Source organism: Vidua macroura, chromosome 11, assembly GCF_024509145.1.
Source record: "Vidua macroura isolate BioBank_ID:100142 chromosome 11, ASM2450914v1, whole genome shotgun sequence".
NCBI lineage: Eukaryota > Metazoa > Chordata > Aves > Passeriformes > Viduidae > Vidua > Vidua macroura.
Genome location: NC_071581.1, coordinates 18288884 through 18309165, shown reverse-complemented (window position 1 = coordinate 18309165; position 20282 = coordinate 18288884). Strand labels below are relative to the sequence as shown.

The window sequence follows — 20282 nt, the reverse complement described above, 5'->3', positions numbered from 1 at the left end:
AAGCCTGCAGTGAATTTGCTTGGCTCCTTCACTATGCTGGGCTAAAATCTGGCCAATGCTTTCCCAGTCCCAAAGCTGCATCCAGGCACAAAATAAAAATTGTAAAACTCATTCTCCTTTGGCACTTAGCACTTTGGCACTAAGATAGAAACTTATAACCTAATTTACTACTTTACTGTAAATCTAAAAGCTATCCTCGCCCAGGGTTTGACAGACAAGCTTCTTTCAGATGTTACTAATCTTTTTATGGATTACATCTGTAGAAGCAGGCTGCATTTTTCATGCCTGTATTCCATTTTGGTGTACCATCCAGTATATCATCTTTATTAGCATTTGAAGTATTACCCCAGCACAAATAATAATAGTAAAAATGGCATTACCCACTAATAGTCCAAAAAGATTAGTGCTGTTGCAATTTTCAGTAAATGACACAAGTGTCACTTCTGTCATTTGTAGTGCCAGTACATATAAACTGCTCCCTGTGTTTTTCCTGCAGGTGGAAGCCAGCAACACTCTGAAACATGTCAGTGCCTCTTTGCTTGCTGTAAACACAGAGCACAGCAGAGATGGTCAGGAGTTAAAGGAAGCAGCCAACTATCTGTTTAATGCAGTGAGCAGTGTTCTTAAAGCTTCTGTAGAAATCAGAGCTGGGAACACTTCAGTGCCAGAAGCAAAACAGGTAATTTAGATTTGGTCCAGTTTACACTGTACTGTGTGTGAATATTTGTTTGCTTTGGGAGGTTTTTTAAATCTCTGCTGTCTCTTGTATTTTTACCTTTCCACTGGGAAGGGTTCACTGTGACACCATGATGGACTTGAATATGAGAGGAAACTTCTCCCCAGTTAGACATGTTAGATTGAATATCTGTTAATGAAGATAGAGGCCTCTTAAGACTTGTTACATTGAAAGCTGAACAGGACAGAGAACACAGCATCAGCTCTGACCTCTAATCCATGACAAGCACATTGTGATTTTTTTCAGATTTGCTTCTAGACCCTCCTTTTGGCCCATAATTCAAGGAAGCCACAGGTATTAAATATTCACGATTGCCACCACTTCTTCACAGCTTGAAGCAGCTCTGGCTGCTGCTGACACTTTTGCAGAAAGCTCTGATTATCTGTTCAGAAAGACACAACATACCTATTTTGTCCTACCCCTTCCTAGCAATATGTGAATTGTCACAGCTAACTCTATGAGTTTCCTGGGCTGAACATACCTTAATTTCATCACTGCAAGGCAGTAGGGATGAAATAAATCTGAGAGAAAGGATTATCAACTGGACAAGTTTTCCAACAATAACCCACTAATAATACACAATTGATATGTAATTAGGTCTTGCTTTTCCAAGTAACAAAATACTAACATGTGCAGCTAAGGGCATTAATACACAAAAGCACATGAATATATTGATAGATGTCATGCTTCAATTCAATGTATTTCAATGTACAGAAGTTATAAATGTAACAATATAGGAGTAAAATCTGTAAGGCATTTATTTGCCATCTGCAATGTTTCAATGAGAATTACAGAAACTGAATTGCAATAGAATAGCTTTCTCTGAGACTAGGAAGCTTATCACCAAGTTAGTCAGCTTAGTAAGACACCAAAATTAAATGGAAGCAATGACAAATAATGTGCAGCTTGATAATCCTGAGTACTTTTGTTGTAAATTTCCTCCTCCAATTCTTTTCCAGAGTTCAGTGTCACACCAGCTCCTGAGTACAGTTGAAAATCTCCAGAGTGCCCTTCTGTTTGGGAAGGCACCAGGTGATGAGCCAACAGTCCTCACCTCTCCCTCTGCCACAATGTACATGCACAGGTAAAAGCTGCAGTGTCCCCCACTGAAGCTTCTGAGAGCTACAAATGTCAATTCCATTGTGCTTAAACAGAACGTTTGGAACTAAATATTCTAGCATAATGACAATTTCAATAGTGTAACAAGTCTGTTGTTAGTGACTGATAGTAAGAATAGTTTGGACTCCAGGAGCATCACCTTAGAAATTCCCATGCTGTGTGTTCTTTAACCAGCAGAGAATTTGCTACAATTTCCTGAATGAGGCAGTAGTCACTTACTTTTGGAATTATGTAGAAAACTCATATCATACCAGCTAAGGGTTTCTTTTCTTTTCCAAGTTGCCAATAATGACATGTTATATGGAACTGTAAGCAGCTTGGCAGAAGCAAATATAATTCTGAGGAGTCTGACGAGCATTTTCCATTCCCTATAATCATCCCTAAATTGTTCCCCGAAAGCCTGGTTTTCATCCACATCAAACTGTGCATTCAAATCAAGAGCATGTTCACACAGAAACCAAGTCTTTCGAATAAGTACACCTTGGTAAACTTCCTCTCCAGATATGCCAATTCCACCCCTTTTTTGATGATTCTATGGTAGGTTTACGTGGAATACTGCATCAGGGACAGATCCATGTACTGGCAGACTTAGAAATAGTTTTGCAGCTAAATTATATCCTTAAAGAGAGAAAGATTTCTCTGTAGATATGAAGTCCATGCTATTGATGTTTGGGTCTTTTCTGGTGTGTTTTTTCCTTTTATTATTTTTTTCTCTTTTATTCTGCTTTGCTTTTGCCCAACCATAACTGGACAGATTACAAACAGAAAACATGGATAGCACATCCATTAACATCTCCAATTCCAGCTCTGCCAGCTTTACTCTCCCACCTGCTTCCTCTCTCAATGTTTCAGGAGTTGATGGTGAAACAGTGGATATAAGGGCAAGTAAACAGCTTTTATCTAACTCTATTTGATAACCAGCTTACATTCCTGATGCAATGGTTTTAGCATCATTTATCCTTTCACAATGACCACACAAGCACACTTCATTCTTCCTGTCATGCCAAGAAAATTATTTGAAATTATTGGTCAAAGAAGCCTTCATTTATCTTAATTGCATAAGGTTGGTTGAGCAAGTTAAGGACATCTGAATTCTTAAATTCCCCATCCCATCAGCCTCTTGCATACGCTCTGATTCACACGTACATGGCAGGAGCAGGCGCTGGAATGAATCAATACCTACACATCTATGTGCTGTTTGCTTACATCTTATGCTCTGAGGAGAATGTAACAGCTCAGACTCCATATCACATTCAGACTAACCTACAGCAGTCTTCTTTCATCCCAGCAAGAAACACCTGAGTGTGAGCACTCAGATCCTGCAGGAGACAAATGTGCTGATGGTAGCACAGCCCCCATCTGAATTAGGATGTAGTGTTTTTTCTCTCAGAACAATAGATAGCATATAATTGTCATATTTTCATAATTAATTTTCTGAAGATCTCTCTGGTTGGTTTGACCCTTTGACAAGACCTCTAAAATACCTGCAAACATTTTTTTTTCATTGCACTTTTTCCAACTCTGCCAAAAAGGTGTCACACTGTATGAAAACAATAAATATTGTTGTATACATTTCAGAATGAAAATCACTTTCAAGGTTTATAGACCCACCTTAGAGATAAGGTAGAGTCTTATTTAAATCTGGATGCTTGGAAGTTTACTTCTATTTGGGTCTGAGCTCATTCTTTCACTATTCAGCAATTCAGGATGTGAATAAAATGAAATACTGACAATACTGAATATCTGGTAACAACAATAGCTCAGTTGTCTGATTGTTAATGTCTTCTAACAGATGGTGAGCTTTGCCATGAATCCCTTTTTCTCCAGTGACAGCAGTTTTGACATCAGTGGAACAGTGGGAGGTCTAAGTCTAACTGGTCTGGATGGTTTGATCATACCAGTCAGCAACCTCAAAGAGAACATTGAGGTAAAGCCACTATTTCCTAACTCTCACCCTCTTTCCCATATTTTTCCTCCCTCCATTAACAAACTGTCATTTGTGTTATTTGTGAGGTGAACACAAATTCTGGTAGTGTTCATTACATTAGATAATGGGCTGATGCAGTCTGTAGTTGTGATGGAGGGATTTCTGTGATGTGGTAAAAAAAAAAAACAAGTATTTCTGTCTTTTCTTGAAAAGGAGGCATTTTATTCTTCCTTTAAATGAAAGAATGCTAATGGTTGTGGAAATAGATTCCAGATTACATTCATCCCAAAGCAGAATGTGAAGTCTGATTTCATCAACTAACTACTGAATTTATTGTGCTACTCTTTGGCTTCCTAGCCCATGTATAAACTGACATCTAAATCGCTCATACTTTATGCACTTTATGCAGCCAATGTCTCAGTCATAATCACAGGTCTCAGTTCAGAAATGCACTAACCCTAACACTAACCCTAACCCTAGGTTTTGTGATGAGTCTACACAGATTTCACATTAATTTTTCAGAGGTTAGTTGACATTAAAAAGAAAACTACTTTGAAAGTGGTATTTTTGCTGGCCATGCTTTCCTGATGTTGTGAAAAAAGAAAATCTAGCATGTGGCTGCATGCTAAGAAGAAAAAGCTTTTCTGTATTTAAACCTATGTCTTTTTGTTTAAAAACAGATCATATTACCAAGGCTTTCAGCAACTCGGGAAGATAAGATTCTGTTGAATCTGGGCAATTATAGCACTTTTCAAGTCAATGTTACCTCAGAAAACACATCTATAGTGATCCACCTGGAATCTGAACATGACATTCCACTAATACTTTACTTGGGGTATGGTTATCACCCAAATGAAACCAGCTATGATATGAAAAATCATCTGTTCTATAAGAAAACTTCTGGAGGTAAGATAAGTGGTTAGTGACTCATAAACTTGCAGAATGAGCCTTGACCATGAGTTCAGGTGTCTAGCTGGAAAGAAACCTCATGCTTCAGTGTTCCAATCTCTTGAATAAAATGTTTATTAACAAGAGCAAAGATTGGGGTGATTTGATCAATGAGTTGCTAAGAATGATTTCATGCCTGTTTCTTTGGTTCATTTATTACATGCATGCTTCTGAATTAGCCTTCTATAGATACATTGAAACGAAAATATTTATGTTCAAGGTGAGATGAACAGCTGGGTTCTCAGCCCAGAAGAACTTATTTTTGGAGAGGGAACCTACTATTTCATGGTTTTACAAGATATGGGAATGGATTCAACAGTCTACGAGGGGTTAACCATAAATGCCACTTGCTTTGCATCCCGCTGTGTATTTTGGGATGAGCACCAGGGAGGCTGGAACAGCTATGGATGTCATGTAAGTAGAGCAAAACAAAACAATGTGCCTGTTACACACTTCAAAGCCAGCCCTCATAACCACCATCTGTAGTAACTGACACCATGAAACAAGATCATTCTGTGATGTTTTAATAAACTCAGGAAGTTTAGTCATATTGAACTAACCTTTAAACAACATTCCCATTTCTTGGGATGAACTTCTATATAAGAAATGGAACCATTCTGACAAGGCCATAATATATTGTAATTCCCATTACAGGTTAAGTGTTAGAATTAATATTCTTTATTGGAACTTGAACAATTTGGTGTGCAGCAGCTCTCTACACTAAATTACCAGTCTCAGCACTGTCTTTTCATTTGCTTCATAAGTCATCTAATACTTTGAAGGCAGATGTTTTATCAGAAATCTTTTCTGGGTTTCAGGTAGGACCAAAAACAAATCCTAGCAGCACACAGTGCCTCTGCAACCATCTGACCTTCTTTGGGAGCTCATTCTTTGTCATACCCAATGCCATAGATGTCAGCAAAACAGCACAGCTGTTTGGTACATTCGTGGACAATCCTGTGGTGGTGACAACTGTAGGATGCATTTTTCTGATATATGTGCTTGTAGTTATTTGGGCTCGAAGGAAAGACATCCAGGATGATGCCAAAGTAAGTCTCCAGCTAATAAAGTCAATGTATTCAGGCCAATTCCCACCATGCCTAGCCTGTTTTAATAGGAAGTCTTTAACCAATCCTACTCCTTTCCCTGTGACTCTCTGTTTACTGGTAAGTAAACATTGTTCACAAGATCACAAATTCCTACTCACAGCTTTCAGGAATCTGTTCTTACAGGACAGCTAACATGCTGCCTGTGTTGTGTGGCTCTGCAGGTGAAAATCACAGTCCTGGAAGACAATGACCCCTTTGCTCAGTACCGTTACCTTGTGACCGTTTTCACAGGACACCGCCGTGGTGCAGCCACAACCTCCAAGGTATCAGTGGCACTGTGTGGGAGGAGAGTTTATTTGCTTAGAGAACTGGATAAATCATAGAGCACCTGAGGCTATTAAACAGGACAACTCTGTCTGAGACAGAAAGCCCTTAGGTTTAATGAAAGGAGAAATAATCACACTTAGGATTGAGACGTGCAAATCTTCATTTTGCATTTTTATTTTCCAGGTGACTCTCACCCTGTATGGACTGGATGGAGAGAGTGAGCCTCACCATCTAAATGATCCTGATACGCCAGTCTTTGAACGTGGAGGAGTGGATGTTTTCCTCCTCTGTACCTTCTTCCCTCTTGGGGAACTGCAGAGTATTAGATTGTGGCATGATAATTCAGGGGACAGTCCATCCTGGTAAGTGAAGGTCTAGAGATCCTGGGAAGTAAAAATCCACAAATAACTTTTTATAATGGTAACAGCTTTCCCTTTCTAGCACTTGAAAATTATCCTTTCTGCAGTTCTAGAAAGAAAAGAAGTGTTAGATTCTACTTTTTGCAGCTGAATAGACCAAATAATAGCCTAAAGTGCAGGACCAGGAGTGCTTCCCGTATCCCATGTCCAGTACAGGATGGGATATGTCTTGTGCCTTACAGTTTAGTCACCCCAAGTAGCTGAAGGCCAGAGTTGGTCCTCCACAGTCTTGTTGAGCTCTGGATTTCACACTCTCAGTGGTATGTGACCGTGCCCTGTGTGTTTTTCCAACAGGTATGTGAATCGAGTATTAGTCCATGACCTGGCATGGGATCAGAAATGGTACTTCCTCTGTAACTCTTGGCTAGCCATTGATATTGGAGAATGTGTCCTAGATAAAGTGTTCCCAGTAGCAACAGAACAGGACATGAAGCAGTTCAGGTACCTCCTATTTCATGGATTTTTTTACTCTTGATAGCAGTCAGTCCGGAGCAATAGGCATGAAAAAACCAGACCAAAGCCCTAGAAAAAAATTAAAACAAGGAAGGTCTTTCCTCTGTCCTTAAAGGGCTCTGAATAAGGGAGAGAGGGATGATGGTTACATAAATCATTACCCTAACAGTAGTAGCACAGTGAAAATATTGGTGCTAAAGAAGGATAGCCTGACAAAGCTACAGAAACCCAAACATCTTCTCTTAAGTGTAATTATCTTAACAATTTAAATCGGAACTATTCTCTTTCCCCCTATGCTGTGTCCAAAAGAAAAGGACATAAGTAGCCATGACCATTCTATGCAAATCAAGCCATGATACTTGATAATTTCTCCTAGTTATTACTTCTGCTGATAGTGCCTAGAAGCATAAACAGGTTGGGACCCTGAATTAGGGTTCTTCCTTCTCCTTTCCACATATCCATTTGATTTCCCTCTTCTCCTTCCCAGAAATCTGTTTTTCATGAAGACCTCCAAGGGTTTCCAGGATGGGCACATCTGGTACTCAGTTTTCAGCCGCTCCCCACGAAGCTCCTTCACACGAGCCCAGCGCGTGTCCTGTTGCTTCTCACTGCTCCTCTGCACCATGCTGACCAGCATCATGTTCTGGGGTGTGCCAAAGGATCCTGCTGAGCAGAAAATGGATTTGGGTAACAATCCTCACCATTGCTTGGGCAGGCAAATAGAGAGACAGCAGAATCTGGAAGCAAGAGTTGATTAAATTGTTTTTTTCACAAGAGAGAGACTTGATGGTTTATTTTGCTTGGGGTTATTTTTCCTTCTCTGCTCTGTTTGATCTTGACAGGTAAGATCGAGTTCACATGGCAGGAAGTGATGATTGGCTTTGAGAGCTCCCTCCTCATGTTCCCCATCAACCTGCTCATTGTGCAGATCTTCAGGAACATTCGACCCCGGCCAGCCCAGCAGAGCAGAGAGAAGAAGCCGAGAAAGAATAGCCGAGTGTCTCCAAGCCTGCTTCCCACCCCAGGGGCCACCCAGGCTGCCTCTCTCACTCCAGAGGCTGTGACAAAGGCAAGTCCCAGTGAGTCCTGCACTGCCCTCTGCTGCCACACACTACCACCTTCCCCAGCTCCACAAATTTCCCTGTTTCGATGCTCTTCAGCCTGTCTGAAGAGAAAAGCCAATTACCACTGGTGCAAAGTGCCCACCTAAATGCCATCCTTCATTAAGGTCTGCCTTTGTACATCCCAGCCCTTGCACAGTTATTGCATGACCAAATCACTGTGTTCAGCAGTTAGAGCAAACACTAAGCAAGACAGTGAAGATAAAAGGTATCATGGACCACATCTTCCTCAGCTTAGGTCCTCAGGCAGGCACGCTGCCCTTTTGAACCCTGAAAGCTGCCTTGCTGAACTCCCTGAAATGTGCCTGTCACATCCAGCACTGCAGGATGTGCTATTTGTGTCCATTCTGGAGATTTTAGCAGTTGGTGCAGCTCCCAGCCAGTGGTACTGTCAGATCACATCAGCTTAAGCCACTGCAGCCAGAGTCACTGCTGTGTTGCTGCTGTCTTTCCTAGGACATAAGAAGAATTGCCAACTCACTCTTTAAAGCCCTGAAGACTCCGTCTCTCATCTCAGCACCAGACCTTGAAAAATTAGCTAATATCAACACACTCCTGTCATTGGTTGAGGATATCATCTGTCAGCAGAACAGAGCTGGGCAAGGGTTTTATGAAGAGATCAAGAAGGATGGCCCTCTAATTGTCACATTGGGTGCAATGGATATCCAAGGTAAATAACACACTGTGAAATACCTGCTGAAACCCTTGCAATGAAAGCACTGGATGTGATGACCCAAGCTCTTCTTACATTCTGACTCTAAGGCAACTACAGAATCACGGAATAGCTGAGGTTAGAAGGGATCTCTGCTCAGAGCAGGGTCAGTGGGAGCAGGATTGCCTAAGATCACATCAGTCTGATGCTGAATGTCCCCAAGGATGAAGATTCCACAAATTCTCAACTGGAACAACCTACTCCAGTGTCCAATATCTATGTTTTTTCCTATGTTCAGAAATTTCCCATGTTTTAAGATGTGCCCTTTGCCTCCTGTTCTTTCACTGCACCGCTGAGCACCCAACTAAGTAAAGACAACTGAGAAATCTCTGTTTCTTACGCTGTAGAATCAAATGTTTGCTACCAGTCTGGCTTGGGAGCTGGATCAGCATTTACAAATGAAAAGACTTACAAATATCACTTGTTTCACAAACTCTTTGACCAGTATTTTTTGTTTTCTTCTTGGCTTCATGCTGTTGTTCCTTTCAGTCTGACTCTCAATTAAACAAGAATATATGAGTAAACAACCTCACTGATTTCATTAAGACTCACATTTGGCTTTTCCAGGGAGTCTTCCAAGCTACTAATTACACAGGTAAACCATGAACAAATTAACAGTTGATCTGATCTGACCTGTCTATTAAGATTTTAGGACTGCTGTTTAACTCAGTTGCCTTCTAGAAAAAGTTCCAGGCCATTCCAGCAGAAGAGCTTTAAGGTCTAGTGTCCTTTCATATGTTAGTCTTCACTTCATCACATTTATGATCTTTAGCTCCAGAGAAACCACCCTTTGTACTGAACAGTGTTTTAATCTATTTATTTTCTCAGTAAATAAATAAATAAATATTTGTCTGCAGAAAAAACAAGAAGTCCAACTCCAGAGAAGAGAATTTGTGACCAGCTGAAATACAATGATTACGATCGTTGCTTGTACATGCAACTCCAGCATGTAGAGATGGAGCTGAAATTACTGGGGCCCCATAAATTTCAGATGCCTCAGAGTTACACACAAGCTGTTTGTCAGATTCAGCATATGAAGAACCTCCTGGAGAACCAAATCTGCTCATCAGCATCCATCAGTGAGGGGTAACCCAGTTCTCACTCTAAGTATAAGTAAATTCAGGTCATGCATTCAAAATTGGGCAGGATGACAGAGCCCAAATAATTACTGCTTAACATGTGCTAGATAACTATTATTACATCTGTAAAAATAAGTCTTACTATTATAACACTGCAGGAGCTACAAAGAAATTGCCATGCACTGCGAACTGCACACAAAGGCAATAATGACAGACCATTGCTGTTTGTCATTTTTGCCTCCAAAGTGGAAAGTTACAATAAATGTCATATGATAGTAAAGGGTTGGGATAATCACCCAGCTCCAAAGTCACACAAGTCTCTTAAAATGTATGGATAAAGAAAAATTAATAGGCAGACAAAAATAGTTCTGTGAAATATGATAATTAAGTTGGAAGTATTGAAAACAATTGCACTAATCACGTCACTTGGCCATTATGGTGATCACAAGAGATTCATTCAGCAGATTTAATACACTCATAGCTTTGTCAATAATTCTACTGGAGATTCAATTATGCATGAACTGAGGAGTAAAGAAGCCCATCATATTTATTTTGATTTTAGCTGATCCCTGCACACTTAATTATTTTTTCTCACTGTACTTTTTGGTATCCATATATCCTACATAACTGCATTAATTAAAAGAATATTTTGATTTTATATCATAAGATGTTGCCTATTCCCAGTGAACCTGATGACTGCAATTTTGGTTCCTGTTCCATCGCAGACTGAATTTTCTCTTCTGGTTCACTCTCAAGGTGGTCCCATACTCCGAATTTGTCCAATGATGACAAGAAAAGTTCTTCTCCCAGAGGGCTGCCCTGGTGGTTTGTGTTCATTGCTTGGTTCCTTGTGGCAGCCACCAGCAGTGTGTCGGGGTTCTTCACCATGCTCTACGGACTCCATTATGGCAAGGAGAATTCCATCAAATGGCTCATCTCCATGGTCATCTCCTTCTTGGAAAGTCTTTTCATCACACAGCCCTTAAAGGTGAGAGCCTCAGAAATACAACCACTGGTCAAGATGAACTCACCTGCTGCCATTGCAGGAAGACAATGTAACATGTTCTAAAGAGCTGCAGGATTTGGGATATAAAATGAGAAGTCTTTGCCCTTAAAACAAGAGCAGGCAGGTGGTTTACAGAGTTCTGTTGGTTTTTGCTGACATTAACTCCATTAGTTTCATCTCCCTTGCTTTGTCAGGGTTTAATGATGTTTCTGACAAGTGAATATGTGTCACAGAATCAGTTTAGCTGGACGAACCCCAGCACTGTGCCCTGTTCTCTTGTTTATGGGCTTCAGCTGCATGGGTTCAACAAACCCAAGGCACAGTTGTTTTCCTGCAGTGCCTGGATCCAAAGGGATGCAGGTCAAAGCCTGAGCTTCTTCATATGAAATTGGAATACGGTGAGTCTATGGCTGATTCTTTCCAGGTGCTGGGATTTGCTGCTTTTTTTGCTCTGGTTCTGAAGAAGGTGGAACATGAGGATGAAGAAAACACAGCTATTGATGGGCCTTTATCTGCACCAGGTAACTGCCCGGAAACTTACAAATTATTAAAGAACGTGCAGAAATTTCCAAGCTTTTGGAGTCCTTTATGAATGAATATGTGACTAAGCTCAACTGGCTTGCAACAAAACCCCTAACTATTCCACAACTTAGTGAAAATAAATAAGTGAACAGTAAAAAATGCACCCTTCATGTAGACTGGTAGGTCTTTATCTGACAAGCATAACTAAAACCTCTCACAAAGAAATTTCCTGCATCCTTTAAGCCCTATATGGATGTTCTCAGATTACATACTTTTCCACAGCCACAATTATCTGTATTATTCCCCTAAACTTAGCAGTGGCTTCTGCAGTCACAATCATATCTAAATAAAGCCTTCACTAGCAGACAGGAATCCTAGTGCATAGCAAAGTTATCTGATCTACAGCTTCCGCCCCGCTCAGCCCCAGGCTATGAATACACCACCTTCTGAGATGCTCAGCCTAGTGAGAGACACCTGGACCACACCTGGTCCTAAACCCAACACACAGTTTTTGTGAGCTCCTTCCCTCCCCCCTGTTTGCCTTACAATTGCTATAGTAATTTTTTTAATCACATCCTCTGTATTCCTGAGGGAAAGCGTTAGATAGAAATGTTTCCTTAGAAAGTCCAAACAAACAAAAAGCAGGACATGGATGATCAATTGACTAATTCCAGGGTTCACTGCTCTCCCTCACAGGTGATTCACACCCTCTCTTCGGGGTCCGAAGGGACAGTAGAAGCAATATTTACCGGCCACCTCCTGCTGCTGATGTGGAGAAAATGAAAATCAGCTACATGAAGGAGCAGAAAGCATTTGCCCTCATCAGAGAAATCCTGGGTATTACCCATAAGTACATGTTCTTGTTTTATTCAGTAATACTCATAGGTAATTTTACATCAGTGAAAATATTGTTCTCTTGGGTGACAAAGTTTTGGCATATCTTCAGCTTTCTGCCAGCCATTATGATGTAGAGACAGGCTGTTCCCTGGCAGCTGGAGCTGCAGGGAGGTGGGAATGTTAGCTGGAGCTAAAAGTGTGGCTAAGGCTTCATTTTATGGTAAAGAAACACATTGCAAACATGAGAGATTAAAGAAAAGCAGAAAGGCTAAAAGGAGGAGGTGAACAGTTACATGAAGCTGAAACCAAAGAGCAGATGGAGGCCATCTTTCTAAAAGCAGATACTATCTATAGATAATGATTTATGCCCCTGTTTTATTTCCTCTAAAATCAATGGCAAAAAAAACCCAAAAAAACTCAACTTTACTTGGAACAAAGTTAGACTAGTCATTTTATTTGGAGCTACCCTGACTACTTCTATTCAGCCTTCCCAGTTATTTTCTTGACAGCTACTCATATTCCAAATGTGAAACACTTAAACTGCAGCACATGAAGCAGCTTGGGTGCATTCATTAGCACTGGTCACTCAGAATCTACAAAGCACCTCCTTGGCCTAATGGCTGCTGGCAGCAGTAATCGTTCATGCAATCTATTTTGAACAGCATTGTTAAGCCAGAGCTCACATGTGCTGTCTCTTTCTGGTTTTTTTCCAGCCTATCTGGGGTTTTTATGGATGCTGTTACTGGTTGCCTATGGGCAGAGAGATCCCAATTCCTACTATTTAAACAAACACATTGAGGACAGCTTTACAGATGGATTCCATGATGTCTACAGTTACCAGGATTTTTTCACGTGGGCGAACACTACTTTACTCAAAAATCTTTATGGATCTTATAAAGGTGCAGAGTCGCATTGTTTCCCTTCAGCTTGCCAGATTCTGAAACATTATTTTTAATACTTTAATACTCTAACTTGCATATTTGAGTGGAGAAAGGGACTGTGAGGAAGCTAGCAAGGAATCTTATAATAGGAATACCAGTGAATAACAAAACCCCACATCTTGACCCTAAGTTAAATATCCCCTGATATTTTCCTTATATTTAATATAACCCAAAAGTTCTTCACTGCAATGCTAAATTTTTCACATTTTTTATTACTTACTCCAGATATTCAGATATATCAGAAAGCTTTACACTACTTTCTCTCCATAACTAAGAAAAAAAAAAAAAAAGAATGGCAGAATGGCAGACAGGTGGCACCATAAAGCTTTTCCTCAGGAGAGTTGTTTGCATCATGACTTGGATCAATGTGAAGGCAAATTATGCAATATCAGCATGTTTCTATCCAGCCATATCCAGTAAAACATGGCCCATTTTCCAGCTCACATTTACAGGTAAATATTAAAATATATTAGCAGAGATGTTCTTTGGACATGACAGGCCACATGAGCACTGCATAAAGCTACTCTTCTATGGGACTCAAGGTGAGTCACTTTTCTCCTCCAGGCCTCACTTTCCTTCTGTATAAAATACAGATGGGGGTGACAGAACTCTGTAATTGTGAATGTTATTTAAGAACTCATTTCAAATCAATATGAGGGTTTCATTTTCATTACAATTTTGCTTACAGTGTTTCCGAGAAAAGAATATATGGCAAAATATTAATGCATCAGTGAATCATAAATGAAATTAAGAAATATTATTAATTTTGTCATATTGCCAATGCTGCTCTTTTCCATCTCCTGTTTAGGATTCATTACAGATGGCAATTCCAAGCTGGTGGGTAGTGCTCGAATTCGCCAAGTAAGAGTGAAAGGAGACACCTGCCCTATTTCTCCCAGACTCCATCATGTAGTTGAGGAATGCCATGCTCCATACTCCCTACAAACAGAAGATACATCAGTTTATGGGGAGCACTGGAATACCTCAGCCTTTGGTAACTCCTCTGACTTGAGCTCAGCATGGCAGTATCAGAGTCAGTCCAAACTGAGAGGACACCCCAGCTGGGGTAAACTTGCCATCTATAGTGGAGGGGGATATGTGATTCACCTGGGAACTGACCCTAAAAATGCCTCCAGGTACCACTTGTATTGTAAATTATCAGTGCATCCTCCATGTGATTCATCATTCCTGTATGAATTAGATCACTGGCTACACATTCTTTTGGCAGAATTCTCCAGTACCTTTTCAACAATGTCTGGCTTGACACCTTCACAAGAGCAGTGTTTGTTGAATTTACAGTCTACAATGCCAACGTGAACCTGTTCTGCATTATAAGCCTGATGTTTGAAAGCAATGCTTTAGGTGAGAGCCTTTCCTATGTTACACATTATAGCAAGAAATGCACCTACAGAAAGAAGATTTACACACTATCAGTATTTTCCTAGTCCTTTCTTCAGGAAAGACAAGTGTATTAATAAATCTAATCATGAGAGAATCAATGCAAATTTTCTAAACCTTTTAGGAAAAATGCAGCATCACAATAATATAGACCATAATGGAATATCTTATGTTTGCTTATGCTGTGGTCATCTGCTGATGAAGAAAACATGACACTGAAACTTGATCTCGAGAATTTACAACAGGAACAAGAAAACTCCTGTTTCCTAATCACTTCAGTTAATCAATAAAATATTAGAACAGAAATGCAAATAACAGTCTATTTTTTTTGTTCCAGATGACTTTTGATCTGAGCAGCAGCCTCCTTAGGGTGTGTCTAAGTATTAGAAAATGCCCAAACTGAGCTCATTTGGGTTTAGAATGAGATTCAGCTTTTTTTTTTTTTTTTAATTCCAAGTCCTGCTGTATTTCTGCATTTGCAGTCCAATCCAAATTCAGTCCTACTGCATTACTATTGTGCTATCACACAAGACTCAAGCAGACAAGCACTACCATTCTCAAAGCCTTGACTCTCTGAAATTCCTGTTAGAGGAAAATTTCAAACCCTTATAAGGTTACTCACATAGTCAAGTCTAAATCTTAGTTCAGTGGTTGGATTCAGGCTCACGCTGATGTGAAAGCAAGTGCAGAAGTCTCACTGGTGAACTGAGTTGTTTGAATGAAAGCACAAAGAGCCCTGAGGTGACCCCTGTTTGTTTTTCAGGAGCCTTCTTCACAAGTGCGGAGCTGCAAAGTGTCCGGCTCTACCCCTACACCAACAGCCTCCACATCTTTGTGGTTGCAGCAGAAGTCATTTATTTCCTCTTTATTGTGTACTACATGATAGTCCAGGTGAGGCCCACTGGAAAGTTTGGCTGAGAGCATTACCTTGTGTCTGCTGTTGATTTCACTTTCAAAAGCTTTAGGACTGTACTTGATTTCAGTAGCACTGATGCTGCTACACCAATGGAAGATGGAATCAGGTACAGTGTGAGTATTAAATAATAGGAAGGCAATACTTTATTTGGCTTGGATGCTGTTTTTGAGAAAGATAATGAGAAACTAGTGTAAGATGTAGTTTTATTAAGGCAGAGCAGCCTGCTTTATTGTGGAGGGCATTGTCCTAATCTTCAGAGGTGCATTGTGTGATATGGAGTCATGAGACTGAAACAGTAAAACTCCTCACAGGGAAAGCTGCTGAAGAGTCTGAGATGGAGATACTTCCATAGCAAGTGGAATCTCCTGGAGATGGCCATTATATTGATTAGCTGGAGTGCTCTGTCAGTGTTTGTGAAACGGACGGTCCTTGGGACCCGGGACATCAGCTACTACCAGGAACATAAGGAGGAGTAAGTACTAATGCTATTTAGTGCATCCTTTGTTGTTGCTACTTATGCAGAAATAAATCTATTTTTCTCCTCCCCAGATAGCACCTTTTCTGTGCTAAATATTGCTATCCTAGATGGCTATATATTCCTGAAGGCTGTAAGTGTGTCGGGGCTTAGATTTGTGTCAGCAATAGGATTTTCTTCTGATACTGCTCCAATAAAATTCAGCAGACTTGAGCACCAAGTTCCCCTTTTTAGCTCCTGCTTTCCTGTCTGCATCACCCTCTTGTGAACCAACAAGCCTTTCTGCTACAGGACATCTACCCAGAAAGCACATAAACTACCTTGTTCTTTGTTGTAAAAATCCATTGGTCAGAGGACAAAAATAGAATATTTAGTACAGAATGGAAGATTATAATATCTTTTTAAAAATGGTTACACACCAAAGAGATGATAAAATCACAGGATAATGAGCAGAATTTGGGCTGTAGCCTAGACCTCCTCTCCTTAAAATTCTTAGACATGCACAACTGAGCTTTTTATGTGCACACAGTAGGAAGTGCAGGTGGGAACACTCAAGCAGGAACACATTAGGTCTCCACTGAAACCCCAGCACAGGCTTTTCTAGCAATACCCATTTATGCACTTCAAAAGATTCTGTGTGCATGGTATATTATGTATTTTCTTTTTTTCCCTAACAGCTCCATAAGCTTCAGTGAAACAGCGAGAGCTGATGCAGTTCTTGGCTACCTGATTGCATTCCTGGTGCTTCTCTCCACAGTGAAACTGTGGCATCTGCTGAGGCTCAACCCTAAACTGAACATGATCACTTCAACACTAAGGAGGGCATGGGGTGATATCTCTGGATTCATCACTGTTATTGCAATCATGTTTCTCGCCTATTCCATTGCTGTGAGTACCACAGTGCTTTCTCTTGTCTGCAGTCTGCTCCCAGGTACTGTCAGGTTAAATCAACTATTTTTGAATGCTAAAAGCAACATAGCTTTGCCATGTAAAATGGAATAAAGCTGCCTTTCTAAATCTTAGTTTAGCAGCTTGGAGCCCAAGTCTTCTGTATGAGTGAAAGAAGTTAAAACATCCACTTGTCTGTTCTTTGCAAACTGAAATCTAGTGAAAAACCAAAAACTGAGCTGAAAAATAAGGACTCTTTATGTGTCATAGATGTGACAAAGAACAAAGTACTGGAAAAAGGATTTTCTGGATAAAGCTTAAATTGTGGACCATTCAGGAAGTGCCATTTTCTGTTTGGCTAATCATGAGTGGGAAATAGTTCTATTTTTATATATTTAGTGGCAGGCTGAGCAGATACAAGACATTCTCATATCCATGATGAAAGGTCTTCAAGTTAAACACATTTTGCAGCAAGGACTCTGATCATGACACAAGACATGACTTCTGTCCTCTGCAGGCAAACCTGATATTTGGCTGGAAGCTCTACTCTTACAAAACTCTCCTTGATTCGGCAGAGACCATGGTCAGTCTTCAGCTGGGAATCTTCAATTATGAGGAGGTACCACATCTAATTTTGAGAAGTTTACAGCCATACAATTGGTATCTCAGCTATCAAATATGCTTTGACCCAGCAAATAGAAGGACTTTCAATCAGTGCTAAACATTAATCTAATTTTACAAGCTCCACAGCTCCCTAAAGCAGTCATCCTTTCTAAGCAAGAAAAGGACATCAAGTGAAACCTCTTTCATGTTCTATTTCGACCATGAGAAGGCTCATAATGAACCTTTCATTAAGAATCCTGCTCAAATTTCAACTAGAGAAGTTACTAATTGATTAAAAAAAGTTTTGACCAATTTCCATAGAAAGCTACAGATAGAATTGTTAACAAAGCCCTGTGTTTGTTCTGAACACCCCCTCTATCTTCCCAAGAAAGGCAAGGCCTTCCACAAGGGAACTTTATGCTATTTTTTTTTTTGTTATTCTTTGTATACTACTTTTTCAGTAAGATCTTTCAAATATTTCAATATCCTTTGAACATTTCTTTGTGGATTAATTCTTGAACATCTCTGACTGTGAAAAACATCCTCCTTGGTGGATGTTTTTAGACCATGGATCCAGTAGGACATGGGTGGCTTTGAAGATCAGTAATTTGGCACATTTGGCACATTTTCACCTCTACATGCCATTCATGTTAATCATGAAAATATATCCCTATGTTGTAGCTTATATAAAAATTAGTGGTTTGATTTTTCACAACCCTTGGTTTATAAGTGTCTCTGACAGTCTGACTGTGCTTCTTTGTAAAGCATACAGTAAAATAAATGAAATGCATGCAGGGATTTCACCTATTTTGAAAGCTGAGGCATTAGGAAGCTTCAAGTGTTCTGTAGATAAACAGATCTCCAGGTTTGTGGATTTTCATGTGAAACTGTCATACCATCACAATTAAATGTAAATACTTAAAAACCTCCGAAGACTGCCCATATTCACACACATATATATAAAATATTCTGTTGTCTTTGTACTATATCATATCAACAAAGGACAATACTAGAGTAGAAAATTTATATATGTGTATAATACATATGTCATAATTGATTAGACACAGGATTTTCAAGGTGATAGACTTCTTATTGGGTCTTAACTGCTTGTATGTATATATGTAGACAGGTATGTATGCTTTTTTGGTTTTTTGATATCTTACCTTATGCATTATACAGGTCTTGGACTACAATCCAATTTTAGGCTCCTTCTTAATTGGATCCTGCATCATTTTTATGACATTTGTGGTACTGAATCTGTTCATTTCGGTGATTCTGGTTGCTTTTAGTGAGGAGCAGAAGCATTACCAGGTTTGTTCATCTAAGCTCTCTTGCTTTTAACATTTTTTGTTCAGTGCTTACTAAGGTATTCAGCCATGGATGAAAGCCACCTCTTAAGAAGGCAACATTTGCTCAGAAAGTACACTCAAGATTTTCCAGATTTACACTGTCCATTCCTGTTCAGATGAGTCCCTGTTCAGATCTGATTTGTAGCCTTCTCTTCACATACTACATCCATCAAAAAACTCTTAAGCTTGTGCTGGGCTCTATTGAAATCAGTGCCAAACTGCTACTGAAGTGCATGAGGCTTTATAGCTTCTTTTAAACTCTCACTGTGTGTGCCTGACCCATTCAAGCTATTGGTAGTGTGGTGTGAAATTCGTCTTAACACTCCAGTACTGCCCAAAATTCCTGTATGTTTTAAGTAAAGTCAAGGGAGATGAAAACAAAGGATATGGTTGATATAATACAATATATATTTAGTTTTTCTCATTTACTTCATCTTCAAATGGTGTGTGTCTCATTGTGTATACCATGAGCTGTATGGGAGCTGGAAAGTGCACTCCAGGCTCCTGTAGAGAGATTTCTATGTGATTTGACAGCCAAAATTTCTGTAGTGTCCATACTAATGTGGGGCTTCTGTCTGGATAAAAATATTGGCACAACGTTTTGCTTGGCAGTCGCTCATACTCTGTTGAAAGTTGGATTATTTCACCTCAAGTAGAGATTTTGTCTTGCAACTTCCCCTGGCTTCAACAGAGACTGAATCCACTCTGGGTGTGCCCCTCTGAGTAACTTATTTGTTACTATTTCAGGCTTCAGAAGAAGAGGAGATTGTTGATCTAATGCTGATGAAACTCTTCAGTTTCTTTGGGATAAAATGCAAGCAGGAAGAGAAGCCGGTCGCTGGTGAACAGCTGGAACAACCTGTCAGCGAGTGACTGAAGACCACCTTGAAAAGTCACTTTGCTTGTGGGCAAAGCATTTACTTGTTTGCTATCAGCTGCAGTGGTTAAAGTTAGGTTAGGCTATAGGCTTAGGTTATTACAGCTTCTGATTAAAATGGGTTTACCCAAGGGAATGGCTGGAGCTGTGTCAGGGGGTGTTTGTGTTGGATATTAGAAAAAGGTTCTTCACCCAGAGGGTGTTCGGGCACTGAACAGGCTCCCCAGGAATGGGCACGGCCCCAAGCCTAAGAGAGCATTTGGACAATGCTCTCAGGCACATGTGGGATTGTTGGGGTGTCTCTGCAGGGCCAGGAGTTGGACTTCGATCCTTGTGGGTCCCTTCCAACTCAGCCTATTCGGTGATTCTGGGAATACGACGCGGTGTTCACCCTTAAAAGTGCTGCCGGCACGTTATTCTGGAGTAATAGCTAAGAAATAGCGGTAACCCTAAGGCGAAACGTCCCACGTGCACTTGCTGTAGTCTTGGCGCCTGTATTTGTTTAATAAACACCGAGCGGCTGTTGCACTGTCTGGCTACATCCTCTCCGTCTCGGCCGCGGCGGCGCACGGAACATGGC

The 20282-nt window shown here is 40.3% G+C and overlaps 1 protein-coding gene across 1 annotated transcript in view; it reads left to right on the top strand.

Moving 5' to 3' along the window:
- The window catches only part of LOC128812660 (polycystic kidney disease protein 1-like 2), a 36159-nt gene extending 15938 nt beyond the window's left edge, over window positions 1-20221 (top strand). The window contains 26 exon segments of the mRNA XM_053987186.1: window positions 497-679; window positions 1696-1820; window positions 2610-2736; window positions 3648-3782; window positions 4463-4688; window positions 4951-5144; window positions 5549-5779; window positions 6001-6102; window positions 6290-6468; window positions 6820-6966; window positions 7466-7665; window positions 7821-8047; window positions 8556-8769; window positions 9669-9897; window positions 10647-10878; window positions 11321-11417; window positions 12115-12255; window positions 12969-13154; window positions 14005-14332; window positions 14425-14558; window positions 15358-15485; window positions 15822-15982; window positions 16663-16873; window positions 17391-17492; window positions 18656-18787; window positions 19573-20221. Of these exon segments, the coding sequence (XP_053843161.1) occupies window positions 497-679; window positions 1696-1820; window positions 2610-2736; window positions 3648-3782; window positions 4463-4688; window positions 4951-5144; window positions 5549-5779; window positions 6001-6102; window positions 6290-6468; window positions 6820-6966; window positions 7466-7665; window positions 7821-8047; window positions 8556-8769; window positions 9669-9897; window positions 10647-10878; window positions 11321-11417; window positions 12115-12255; window positions 12969-13154; window positions 14005-14332; window positions 14425-14558; window positions 15358-15485; window positions 15822-15982; window positions 16663-16873; window positions 17391-17492; window positions 18656-18787; window positions 19573-19698 (4497 nt within the window). The 3' untranslated portion in view covers window positions 19699-20221.
- The last annotated feature ends 61 nt before the right edge of the window (window positions 20222-20282 follow it).